Source organism: Mobula hypostoma, chromosome 1 (genome assembly GCF_963921235.1).
Source record: "Mobula hypostoma chromosome 1, sMobHyp1.1, whole genome shotgun sequence".
NCBI classification, from domain to species: Eukaryota; Metazoa; Chordata; class Chondrichthyes; order Myliobatiformes; family Myliobatidae; genus Mobula; species Mobula hypostoma.
Window position 1 is genome coordinate 37,798,241 of NC_086097.1, and position 13,015 is coordinate 37,811,255.

At 37.3% G+C, this 13,015-nt stretch overlaps 1 protein-coding gene across 1 annotated transcript in view; it reads right to left on the reverse strand.

Annotated features, from left to right (window-relative positions):
• Window positions 1-531: 531 nt before the first annotated feature.
• lrrc9 (leucine rich repeat containing 9) overlaps window positions 532-13,015 on the reverse strand; it is a 121,693-nt gene continuing 109,209 nt past the window's right edge. Inside the window, exons 30-34 of the mRNA XM_063061826.1 lie at window positions 7,340-7,465; window positions 3,768-3,945; window positions 2,038-2,212; window positions 1,605-1,673; window positions 532-589 (exon numbers count right to left, since the gene is read on the reverse strand). Coding sequence (XP_062917896.1) covers window positions 1,637-1,673; window positions 2,038-2,212; window positions 3,768-3,945; window positions 7,340-7,465 — 516 coding nt within the window. The 3' untranslated portion in view covers window positions 532-589; window positions 1,605-1,636. The remainder of the gene's footprint in view (window positions 590-1,604; window positions 1,674-2,037; window positions 2,213-3,767; window positions 3,946-7,339; window positions 7,466-13,015) is intronic.

Consider the following 13,015-nt stretch of genomic DNA (forward strand, 5'->3'; position numbering starts at 1 on the left):
AAAAATAGAAAAATAAACAAATGTACACGGCACCTAAAGCGCAACTGTTCTTTGATACCTCAAAGCTATGTCAACCTATTTCTCAAAATTTACCTTCTTATCGCCATTTTTTAAAAAGTAATATACTTATAAGTGGCATTTAAGTTTTGCACTTTAACTATTGTCATATTATTTGCATTTCAATTAATTTTGCCTTTTGGGAGGTCATGGTACACAGTAGATTGCTGAAATACAAAATATTTAAACTTACATGATGCACATTTCATCTAAATTCATTTTACCTCGGGTTAAGAAGAAACCTGGGAATATATAAAAAACAACTCTTGTGTTTTAAATAGGTTTATAAACTGTTCACAAAGTTCTACAATGCTATTGTGAAGAAAAAGAGCAATTTCTAGAAATGTTAATTCTATTTTTCTTTTGTAAATTCCACCATGGATACTTCATGAATAATGCAAAAAATTAAGAGCAAATAGTGCTGGTCAAAAGTTGTCCTACTCCCTTTGCAGTAAGCTGATAATATTGCTTTTCTCCCGCTCGAGTTTTTTCTTACATTTGAGATGGCTTTTAAGCACATTTCTAATGTCCCCTGGAAGAAACATTTCTATTAGTAATTACATATTTCATAAATTCAATAAAGTTCAAACAACTGAACAATTGTCAGAAATTACTGCTTATTGTTTAAAGAAAATAAAACTAGAATTATCATCTTGTGTATATACAGAATCTAAACGTTACACAAATGCTTGACTTAAATGTTTCAATAAACATAATATTCCTCCATTAAAATTAATTAGTAAATCTAGTAAACATGCAGATTCCAGCATTTGCAGAATCTCTTGTACTTGTAATTAGTAAAATTATCTTTTTACTTGTTTGCATGTGGTCTCTAAACTAATTTAGCTGTATTTAGATTGTGTTTGAATGACAATGATTCATACAGAAAAGACATTTCACAAGGATCTTTTCAATTAAATCAGTTTAAGAAAAATTTTCTTTAACTTGTTGCATTGTAATTTTAATTAGGATACACTTTAATTTATCTCTGAGTAACATATCACAGCAATGTTTTTCCTTTAAAATTCATTCACAAGATATAAATGGGCATTTGTTGTGTTCTCAAGCTTTACTAGCTTTGCATGATGGAATGGAGGAGAAGAAAGAATGACCAAGTGGGAGGAGTTCTTGATTATGTTGGCTGTTTATTCAAGGCAGCAGAAAGTGTAAACAGAGCCAATGGAGGGGAGGCTGGTTTTCCTGATATACTGTGTTGTGTTCACAATTTTCTGCAGTCTTGGACAGAGCAGTTGCCATACCAAGCTGTGATGCATCCAGATAGGATGCTGTATATGGTACATCTGAAACAGTTGGCGAGAATCATTGTGAACATCCAGAATTTCCTTAGGATTGGACATAGGGAGCAGACCTTTTTTCTGTAGTGATTGAGTTTTTTAAAAAATTATCTAAGTGTTCTAATAGGCTGTTGTCCCTGTATAGAATGCAATAAAACTCAGCTTATCTGCTCTCTTGTTTTTTGGAAATTCTGATGGTGTTTCCTGCACCTTCTTTAAACTTATTTGGGCCCAATTTCTCCTTAAACTTACCAGGACCCACTATCCCGTGCCTTTTTGTCGTCTCACCTCGGCTTCCTCCCCATACTTCCTTTGTAATACCTTAAATAACATGAATTTAAAATATAAAGAAGAAATATTAGGAATAACATCCAATTGTCCAGCTTTGCCAAAATACCAGGGATGCAAAAATATAACACCATAAGATATAGGAGAAGAATTAGGCCATTTGGTCCAGAAAACATGCTCCATCATTTAATTATGCCTGATCATTTTCAACCTCATTCTCCCACCTCCTCCCCAAAATCCTTAAACCCTTATCAATTTGTGCCTTAAATATGTATCAGTTTTACTGTACCAACTTATACCCTGTAAAATTAAGTTGAACTTACAATTTATATTTAATTAAATGGATAAAATATGAAGCAACTCTGAATATAAAATTCAGAGTAAACTAACTGCATACCTGCTATCTTGTTCTTGAGATTGCATTAAACTATGCACATTCCGAGTATTTCCACTTTGCTGTTTCATGTAAGGAAATGGGTAGTTTGCTCCACTTTTCAATTGTTTGCAAATAATGTCTGGTTGCACATTTTGAGTGTTGAGCAAGTTCCCTCCCAAATGTTTGTGTCTCCTGTCTGCAATATTATATGAAAAAAATTGATATATTGCAGGTTACTTTAATTATGATAACCTGCAAATCTGAACCATATACTAGAGCATAAATTTTTTGCACACTAATCTTTATTATCTGAGTTCTTTATGAAAAGGAATCACCATCATTGTGATTATTTCTTCAAAAGATTAAATGATGTAAAATAGGCTCAAAACTACATGTCAATTCTACACCCAGTTCTTATAAAATTTGGGAATATATTTATTTTAGGCTGTACAAAGAATCAATTTTCTACCCCAAAAACAATCATTCGATTTTCCGAATGAGATTCAGCACTTTCATCAATCCAAGCTTCAGTCACATTATTCTGATCCACTATCCAAACATTTTTAATCACAGTAAATATACTACAAGTGCGTTAAAAATATCTTTTTTAAAACTGATAGCACAAGGGCTGCACCTGGATGAATAATAAAGCATGCTGTCAGTAATCAAATTGGATGAAGCAATGTCTTACTTCAAGTTTGAAACTTGCTAAAAGATTCCCTAGTGAAATTGGCAATTTCACTTCAGAGAAGTGGGCCTTCTAATCCAGAATGCAACAATGCATCAAACATCTTTGCATGTGACCATAGCAGTTGTCTGATTAAACGTGTTAAATAAAACAAAGTGCATATCATGTAGATATCATCCTTGATATAGTGCATGTTAATTGTACATCAGCCTATAAATTCATGGCTACTTGCAGAGCTGTGTTAATCAGTTGCAGCACCACAACAATGTCAAAGTGGTGCCCAGAACCAATGCAGATTGTGGAAAGAATGTGTGATGTTTTATTTGGAGAAGAACTTTGAGGTGGATCTGTTCCCATTTTCAGATTGAAACACTACAGTTTGCAATTATCTAAGTTAACGTATTACACAGCTAGCCCCCTTGAGAACAGTGGCATAACTTCAAATAGAAGGCACTGCAGCTACATTAAAGATGAGTGTTAATCAGCAGTGACAGAGGCCCCTATGGCCATGGCTACAATGTGAAAACTATCTGCTGAATAATAGGCTGCTAAACTCTCTCAGCATATGTCTGGCAAATTTCAATAAGTATTATTAGATTAGTATAGTGTCAGACCAAAAGTTTACTTAACGAGTGGTTGTTTCTATTCAAATCATGATGTACATTAAATAAATTTCACAGCACGGGGCTCTTGGGCGGGAATAAAAAATGAATACTTTAAAAACAACTTGAAATATTTAATGTCTACAAGAGAAATTGTAGTTGGAGAAAATTAAATGGTGATTTAAAATATGATCAAAGAAATAGTTTGTAGGCTAGAAGTGGTGAGAAAGGCACAAAGTTCATGGTTTCACTTATTAAAGTTTTCATTGCTGAAATTATCTGCTTCACAAGATAATTATCTGTCTTTGAGAATTGTTATGTGATTTTAGTGTGAACATTCAACGTTTTGGCATAATTGACGAGAACAAATATATAAATGAATTTATGTATTGCTTCATAATCCAATAACTTGTACAGCCTGTTGTTTAAGACAAAAAGAACAATGCAGTAGAACTTCTTACTTTTGGTTGTTTCCTGTGGTGCTGAGTTTCCACAACCATGAGGGAGATTACACTCTGGTGCAGTTAAAGGATTCAACCCTCTTGTAAGACTACCTGGTGCCCGCAGAGTACTTGGATTCATCAATAATGGCATAATTACAGATAACCCTGGTTCAATGGCAGGTTTCAAAGGTGCTACCTTTTAATCAAAACAGAGCAATAACACAATGAAAATGGATATATACTGATATCTATAATTGAACTACAACTGATCCTTGTGGTCTTTCTTCTTTCTCATATATTTTTGTAATATGCTCCATGGCTATGGACTGGCTTCCATGTGCAAATTAATAATAGCTTGTTTAGGCTCTCCATGAACTCAAGTGTCATTGGGCATAAAGCTAAACAATGAAGAGAATGGAATCATTTTATCATTTTGAGGTTTGATTATTATCTTCAACAGTAAATTAAGCCCATTATAAATTATGTTACCCATATCTTATCATTGGTTACAATATCCTATTTGACCTACTTTGACCACCAAAGCCTAAATACCTTAGATATAAAAATCCTGATCCTGTTACTTAAACCCTCTCATGTTTTCATCCCTCCAAATATTTTTAATCTTTTCAAGGCTATGATGTTCCATATACAGGGTCTCATCCAGAAATAACATACATCCCTCTGCCTCCATAGATACAGCCTAACTTGCCTAATTCCTGCAACAGTTTGATTTCGCTACAATGTCTGCCTTATACTCTCAATTTCTCAGACAACTTCCTGTTATTTTCACTTTAGTTATTAAAGCTTCAGTCCAGTACAAAAAATCAAATTAATGAATCCCCGAGTTTAGTTAGAATTATTATTACTGGGGCCGGCTGGTGGCACAATGATATCAGCGCTGGACTCTAGAACGGAGGTTCCCGGGTTCGAACCCAGTCAGGTCCGCTTCCGAGTACACTTTCCATCCATGCCGGGTTGAGTGTCGAGATTGCAACTCGACCTCGTAAAATAAAGGGAAAAATACTGCAAAATGTCTGTGTGGGGAGTGGTGCGCCACACAGTCTCTCTCTCTCTCGCTCCGTGCCTTGTAAAGGCATGAAAAAGACATTGTCCCGCCAACATCGCACATGCACGGACGCACACATGCAGACGAACACACACACACCAAAAAAAAAAATTATTATTACTGGTCAGTAGAAATTATCTTAAATATACATGAAAAGCAGTTTCAGAAAATAATGTGCAGAAGCAATATAAAACAATTTTGGTGGATTCTGCAACATGTTGCAATATCCATTGCTTATCCTTCTCCACACTCCCATTTTATTGTCTGCCGCACAGGATAGAAGATGACTTACTTCCAATACAGTTCAACGGGTATTAAAGTGGTAGATGACGCTAACTAATATGGAATGTATAGATTCTGCAACAGATTGGACCAGAACTGTTCGGTAGTTAGTTTGAGAGGTGATGTTCACTATTTACCTGTGCTTCTGTGAACTAATCATTGGACCTAAGGTTCTCAATTCCACTCCAAAATTTCTTCTGCACTTCCACTTCAAGAAAACATATCTTAGGGTTCCCTTATGTCAGTGGGGATGTTGTCCTTTATCAAAGAGGCACAGAGATCATCTTTGAACCTTTTCAAGTTCAAGTTCAATTATCATTCAACCATACAAGAATACCCATGAATACAGCCAAACGAAAGTGTTAATCTGTGGCCAAGGTGCGAAACACAATACCAAAAGTCATACATATCACAACAGATATAGCACATACAAGGCAGCAGTAAAATACAGTCACACACAAAAAAAAAACAGTGCAAGTCCCTGAGTCAATGAATGTTGAAGCAATTGAACACAATGCAAATTGTCTTCTGCCAAGCTTACACTAGGGGGTGGGGGCAATACCAACTTCAGCATGGACGCCACGCCACACCACCTCCAGCACTCCAGGTGGAGTACCTGACTCCGACACCTCCCCTTGGGCAGCTGCAATCAAGCGACACTACAGTCTGAGGCCTAGTCCTTGTCTCAACTGAGGCCATGCAGCTCCCCCGCCATTCACCAAAACTCAATGAATTGGAGCTGCAGCATTCCATACCACCAATGTCCACCAAGTGACTAAGACAGTCACTTGCTGTTAGACTGCACACCTCCTTCGCAAACCGATGCCTCTCTGTCGCAGGCAACATCATGGTCAGCACCAAGTCCAGCTCTTTCAGTTTCTCAGCCAACAAGCAATTTGCTGATGGGGTAAACCTGCAGAACATTAAGTTCTTCATGTTCAGCAGGGTGTTTTGATATGTTTAAAAAAACTCAGTAACATCTTTGGTTGACCCTGTAGAAGCTGCTGCATCAGAGCACTCCACCATCTTCCTTTGTATACCTGCTAAGTTCTTGTGTAATGGAGCTTGGAGCAAAGCATTTCTGACAGAAGTACGTTTTTGGCACACAAATGACATGGCTTGTCCAGTAGAATTATCCACATACATTGATTCACTTATCCTGCTAATGGGTTGGAGGATCTTGCAAAATGGCTTTAGTGGTATCTCTCAGGTATCTAGTAAAGGAAGGCCCTGACGAAGGGTTCCGGCCCGAAACGTTGACTGATCGTTTCCACAGATGCTGCCCGACCTGCTGAGTTACTCCAGTGTGTTGTGAGTGTTGCTTGGACCCCAGCATCTGCAGAGTATTTTGTGATCGTGAAGGAGGGACAAGATCACTGCTGCCTGGCAGATCCAAACGAGGTTTATGCTAGGCCTGAATACCTTCTTTCCCCCTCAGAAAGCCAAAAGCTGTGTGGCGCATTACAGATAAATCACAACTCTGTCAGGGCCTACGTAGTGCTGTGGCTCCAAAGTTATGTGTCTACTTAATACAGTGTTAACATTTTTGTTCTTGAGAAAGATTTGAATACAAGTTTAATGCTGGAATTGCTTGCAACACACTCTTAGTTTTTCACTTTGCAGTTCATAAAGTATGTTAAGGTGCGGATGTCAGTAGAGATAAAGATACTAGTGACAGAGAATGAGTGAAAGAAAAATGGAATCAGAGATACAGAGAGGTACAGGAAGAAAGAATAAAGTAGAAGCCTTAGTTCTCACTTTAAATTTGTTGCTCATTACATGAGCCAAATGAATGCTATTCAGGGAAGCACAAAGATTTTGATTATGATCTTTGGGAAATTTAATGTCTTACAACAGAACAAAGTACAGGATTGCAAGCACTCTGCTGAAATATATTTTTCTCTTTGATAGGGCTGAATACAAAGAATTGGCTTCTGCTGATCCTTCAGTATGTATTTTCATTAGCAAAGTTGGTAGTGATGAAAATTGGAGTTCATAGCAGATTGAATGCCACACTAATGATATTCACAAAATATCAAATAATATTTACAGAAATCAAATTTGATTTTAAATGTAGTTAAACAATAAGAATATCATAAAAATAGTATCTGATTTTACTGCATAACATAGGTAATCATATTGTGTTCTACGAATGCAACCACCCCCATAGTTCTCTGTGAACAATATCAGTAAAGATCTTCTAATATACAGAATATATTCTAAATATATAGAAAACTCTTACATTATATTCGCACAGTACAAATTCAGCTCTTTCCTTCTCATCTGTCGAGACTGGTACACCATCTAACACCTGGAGATTCATTAATCGAAACACAAGGAATGGACGGTATAAAATTTTTCGAGAGACCTGGAAATAAATTTATGTTTAATTACACTAAAAAGTCTAATTTACTTCAGTACCCAGTGCCTTCAAACAGTATCTTCACAAAAGATACCAAGTGAGATACAGGGGATACATACCATGTCAAGCACACTTGGTATTTAATCTTAGCAATGTATATAGCAAAGTATAAATAAAGAGTTTCAAATCAGTAATTTGTTCCAGTGGAATTGCTGTAGATATTAATAAATCCAGTAAATCTTTGCATATTGTAGTAAATGATTACATGATTGCCACCTCAGCTAATGTAAGAGGGTTATATAATAATGCACAAATCCATAATACAAAATGCATTACAGTATTGAACTTCCGTTCCGAGTTTCTGATATCAGATGAGGGAACCTCTGGAGTACTGTGTAAGTCTTTGGCACCCTAGATATTTTTTTACATAAATTATGTTTTAGGTGTTTAAGTTTTTTGTCTTCTGCATTAGTGTGTAAGAAGGAAAGAGGAAATTTTATATTTCCAAGCATTCATTTTCCAAAAAAATTAAATGTTAGAGAATTTTTTTGTATTTTGTTAAAGAAAAGCTGACGCTCAAAGTAGCTGCGTAGGTTGACTCTGTGGTTAAGAAGGCGTACGGTGTATTGGCCTTCATTCATCATGGAATTGAATTTAGGAACTATATAGGACCCCGGTCAGACCCCACTTGGAGTACTCTGCTCAGTTCTGGACACCTCACTACAGGAAGGATGTGGAAGCCATAGAAAAGGTGCAGAGGAGATTTACAAGAATGTTGCCTGGATTAGGGAGCACCCTTACAAAAACAGGTTTAGTGAACTTGGCCTTTTCTCCTTGGAGTGACGGAAGATGAGAGATGATCTGATAGAGGTGTATAAGATGATGAGAGGCATTGATCTCGTGGATAGTCAGAGACTTTTTCCCAGGGCTGAAATGGTTGCCACAAGAGGACACAGGTTTAAGGTGCTGGGGAGTAGGTACAGAGGTGTCAAGAGGTAAGTTTTTTTACTCAGAGAGTGGTGAGTGTGTGGAATGGGCTGCCAGCAACGGTGGTGGAGGTGGATATGATAGGGTCTTTTAAGAGACTTTTAGATAGGTACATGGAGCTTAGTAAAATAGAGGACTAGAGGTAACCCTAGTAATTTCTAAGGTAGGGACATGCTCGGCACAACTTTCTGGGCCGAAGGGCCTGTATCGTGCTGTAGGTTTTCTATGTTTCTGCATCAAAACATCAAGTAATCGACCATTTTTCAAATAAAAATTTGATTACTTTGTAGGTACATGATTAAACAAAGATAACAAACAGGTACTAGTTATCAATGACATAATGAGCTGAATGAACTAAAGTGATTAACTGAACCAGAAACGGTGCAGAAAGATTCAAACTCGGTGAAGGATAATCAAACTAAAAGGTGAGGGGGTGATAGATGTGACAATTCAACCTTCAAATCATCAATTCTTTAACCATGGCAAGAGTGAGCATTGCAACAAGACACAAGGTGGTCATCCTGCATTAGCAAGGTCTCTCCCAAGCAGAAATTTCACAGCAGACAGGAGTTTCAAAATGTGCTATCTGAGCTCTTCTGAAGACACACAAAGAAATACGCAAGGTTGAGGACCATAAATACAGCAGATGGCCATGAAAACTGAGTGCAGCAGATGAGAAATCCAGACGAGATGATGTCCCTTCTAAATTGGAAGATATCAGCTCTGAACCAGAAATCACTGGAACCCAAGTACACTTCTCTACAGTTCAGAGTCCATGAAGTGGTTTTCATGGAAGAGTTGCTGTCAAAAAGCCACATCTCCAAAGTGCAAATAAAGCCAATTGAATCAGTTATGCACAAAAACACAAGAGCTGGGGTGTTGAATAATAACGGCAAATGCTCTGGCCTCAAAAATCTAAATTGGAAATTTTTGGCTGAAACAGGAGGCAGTTTGGCCATAGAAGAATTGGAGAGCGCTACATGGACGAGTGTCTGCTGCTAATAGTGAAGCATAGCAGAGGTTCCCTGCAGGTTTGGGGCTGCATTTCTACAAATGGAGTTGATCTGGTCAGAATTAATGGAATCCTCAATGCTGAGAAGTACAAACAGATTCTCATCCATCATGTAATACCATCAGTAAGGCGTCTGATCAGTGTCAACTTCATTCTGCTGCAGGACCATGATCCCAAACACACAGTGAAGGTCATAAAGAACTACCTTCAGTGAAAAGAAGAACAATGAGTTCTGCAACAGATGCTGTAGCCTCCAGAGCCTTGATCTCAACATCACTGAGACCACGGAGAGATAGAAGCAAATGAGACAGCCAAGCTCTGTAAAAGATCTGTGGCAAGTTCTCCCAAGATGCTTAAAACAACGAACCAGCCATTTTCTTCTAAAACTGCACAACAGTGTACCTAAGAGAACTGATGCAGTTTTAAAGGTAAAGACTAGTCACACTGAATATTGATTTGATTTAGTTTTTCACTTTTTTCTGATCTTTATAATTTTTTTTGATATTGAGAATCTTTTCATTTCTTTATTTTTGAAAGCATCTTAGCTTTACAGAATATTTTTTTACCTGTCCCTAAGACTTTTGCAAAGTACTCTACAATAGCTTCAGTGTCTGGAGCTAAGCTGAATTGCTAGGTAGTAATGTCATTGAAATATAATTCATTGCTTCATTTTGATAAATACTCAGAAGCCACATCATCAGGTACATCTGTACACTTGCTTGTTAATGCCAATACCTAATCAGCCAAACATGTGGCAGCAACTCAATGCAGACATGGTCAAGATATTCAGTTGTTGTTTAGACCAAACATCAGGATGGGTAAGAGATGTGATCTAAGTGATTTTGACGATGGAGTAACTGTTGGCGCCAGATGAGGTGATTTGAGTGTCTGAGAAATTGCTGATCTCAGAAGGTCTCTTGATATGTGGGGGAGACTTAAATTTACAATTACAACCAAAATTAGACTCTTCCAATAGGAAAACTTGTGAAACAAAGTCCTTACATAAGAAAGGTAACACTCTTTTTGAGGATGTTGGACTAGTTGATATATGGAGGGACCTTTTCCCCGATAGAAGGGATTACACTCATTATTCTGCCCCCCATTCTGTATATACAAGAATAGACTATTTCATAACATTTGGAAAAGATAGAGACAAAATAATCACCTGTGGAATTGGGACAATAGATGTAAGTGACCATGCACCTATATATTTAACTGTTGATTTTGACCTACAACCAAAGAATACTATTTGGAAACTAAATTCAAGTCTACTCAATGATCCCTATTTTAAGGAACAAATTAAAAGAGAGATTGGTCTTTACTTAGAATTCAATGATAGTGGAGAGGTTTCACCTCCCATTCTATGGGATACTCTGAAGGCTGTCTTAAGAGGGAAAATTATAGCGATATCTTCATAGAAAAAAATAAGGAATACAACATTAGAGGAATTACAAAATAAGCTGAAGGAACTAGAAAAAAAACACAAATTGAGTTTGGCACAGGATACACTAGAGGAAATTTTAAAAGTTAGGAATGAAATTAATAGTTTGGCTACACAAGAACTTAGAAAAAAACTAATGATGAAGCAGAGACACTACGAAAGTGGATCTAAATCTGAAAATACTGGTGTGGAAACTGAAAAAAAAGATAGCAGAAAATACAATTCATAGAATTAGGGATGCAAGAACAAAAGTGATAAAAAAATAACTGTAAGGGGGTTTCATCTTTTATGTTACCGTGTAGGCTAATTAAAATGGCTTCTTTGTTATGTTAAACGCTGAGAAAGTTCTTGTGCTGGTGGTTTGTTTTGGATTATCTACTGATAAGAGGACAAATGAACCAATTGGGTTAGTTGTTATGCTTGTGGGGTGTCTGTAAGAGATTGTATGTGTGGGGTTTTGGGGGGAGAAGGCGGGAGAGAGAGACAGAGGATGGACCAGGTACTGCGAGTCCGCTAACGGGGTCAGACCCCAAGGAGGACGTTCAGCAAGGAGAGGAGATGGAGACGGACTCGTGTGGAGTGTCTGGTCGACCACCGTTGTTGGTCCCAGGCGGCCGGTCGAGGTGGTCCGAGGGGTCGCAGGGTGAAGAAGAAGGGTCCTGAGCTCCAACTGTTTGTGCATGAAGAGATTGAACTTTGATAAGTGTGGCGCCTTTTATTTTCCTTTTATATTTTATTCTCTATTAATTATATAGTTCCAGTAATATCTATAAACTGTAAATTATTTAATTATATCTGGTGTATTGTTTGTTATTTGGGCGGGGTGGGGTACATCACACAGCATCCACACAAACTAATTACCCAGTTTGGCGGGGCTGAGGGCTGTTTCCCTAGACGACAGCGAGCCAAGTGACCCTGAGGGTGGCCAGAGGGGCTACATAAGCTAAGTGAAATTCATGAAGCTTTTGAAATGTTTTACAAAACTCTATATTCCAAAGTTCCAGGGAGAAACTTAACCCAAATTGACACCTTCCTGAATTCTTTAGAGTTACCCACTTCAAGCAAAGAACAAAATAGAAAGATGACTGCTGACATAACTGAAGCTGAACTAAAAATTGCAATTAGTAGGCTTAAATTAAGCGAGTCACCAGGATCAGATGGATATACGGCAGAGTGGTATAAAGAGTTTAGAAGTGAGTTAATCCCTGTTTTACTCCCCACACTGAACTGGGCCCTGAGAAAGGCACAAATGTTACCCAGAAGGAGGCAATAGTCTCAGCTACACCGAAAGAAGGCAAGGATAAAATGGAATGTGGGTCATTTAGACCAATATCAGTTCTTAATATGGATTATAGAATATCTATCTCCATCATAGCCAAACGATTAGAAGAGTTTCTACCCACACTGATACATAATGATCAGACAGGTTTCATACAACAACGCCAAACACAAGAAACTATACAAAGGACACTTCAAATTATGGATCATATAAAAAAAATGAAATTGAAGCAATAGTGATAAGCGTAGACGCTGAAAAGGCATTTGATTTGGTTAATTGGAATTTTCTTTACAGAATTTTACATAGATTTGGTCTACATGACACAATTATTAAAACTATACAGGCACTAAACGACAATCCTACTGCCAGGATTAAAATCAATGGATATTTATCAAATAGTTTTATTCTAGAAAGGGGCACAAGACAGGGTTGTGCATGGTCACTGCTACTCTTCGCATTATATCTGGAACCATTAGCTCAATACATCAGACAAAATGATATCAGGGGAATTATTATTAAAGGGGCAGAGCATAAATTGGCCTGTTACGCGGATGACACTTTGATCTATCTAGGGCAACCAACAGACTCTTTACCTAAATTGATGCAATGCTTTGAACAATATGGCCAATTATCAGGATACAAGGTCAACATAGATAAAACCCAACTATTTTTATATAACTATAGCTCACCAAGAGAAATTGAAAGAAGATATCCCTGGGCATGGCAAACAGAGTCCGTCAAATATTTGGGCATCATTATGCCAAAAGATTTGGCAAAATTATTAGAATGCAATTATCAGCCAATATATAAAAAAAATTAAGGAAGATATAGCAAGGT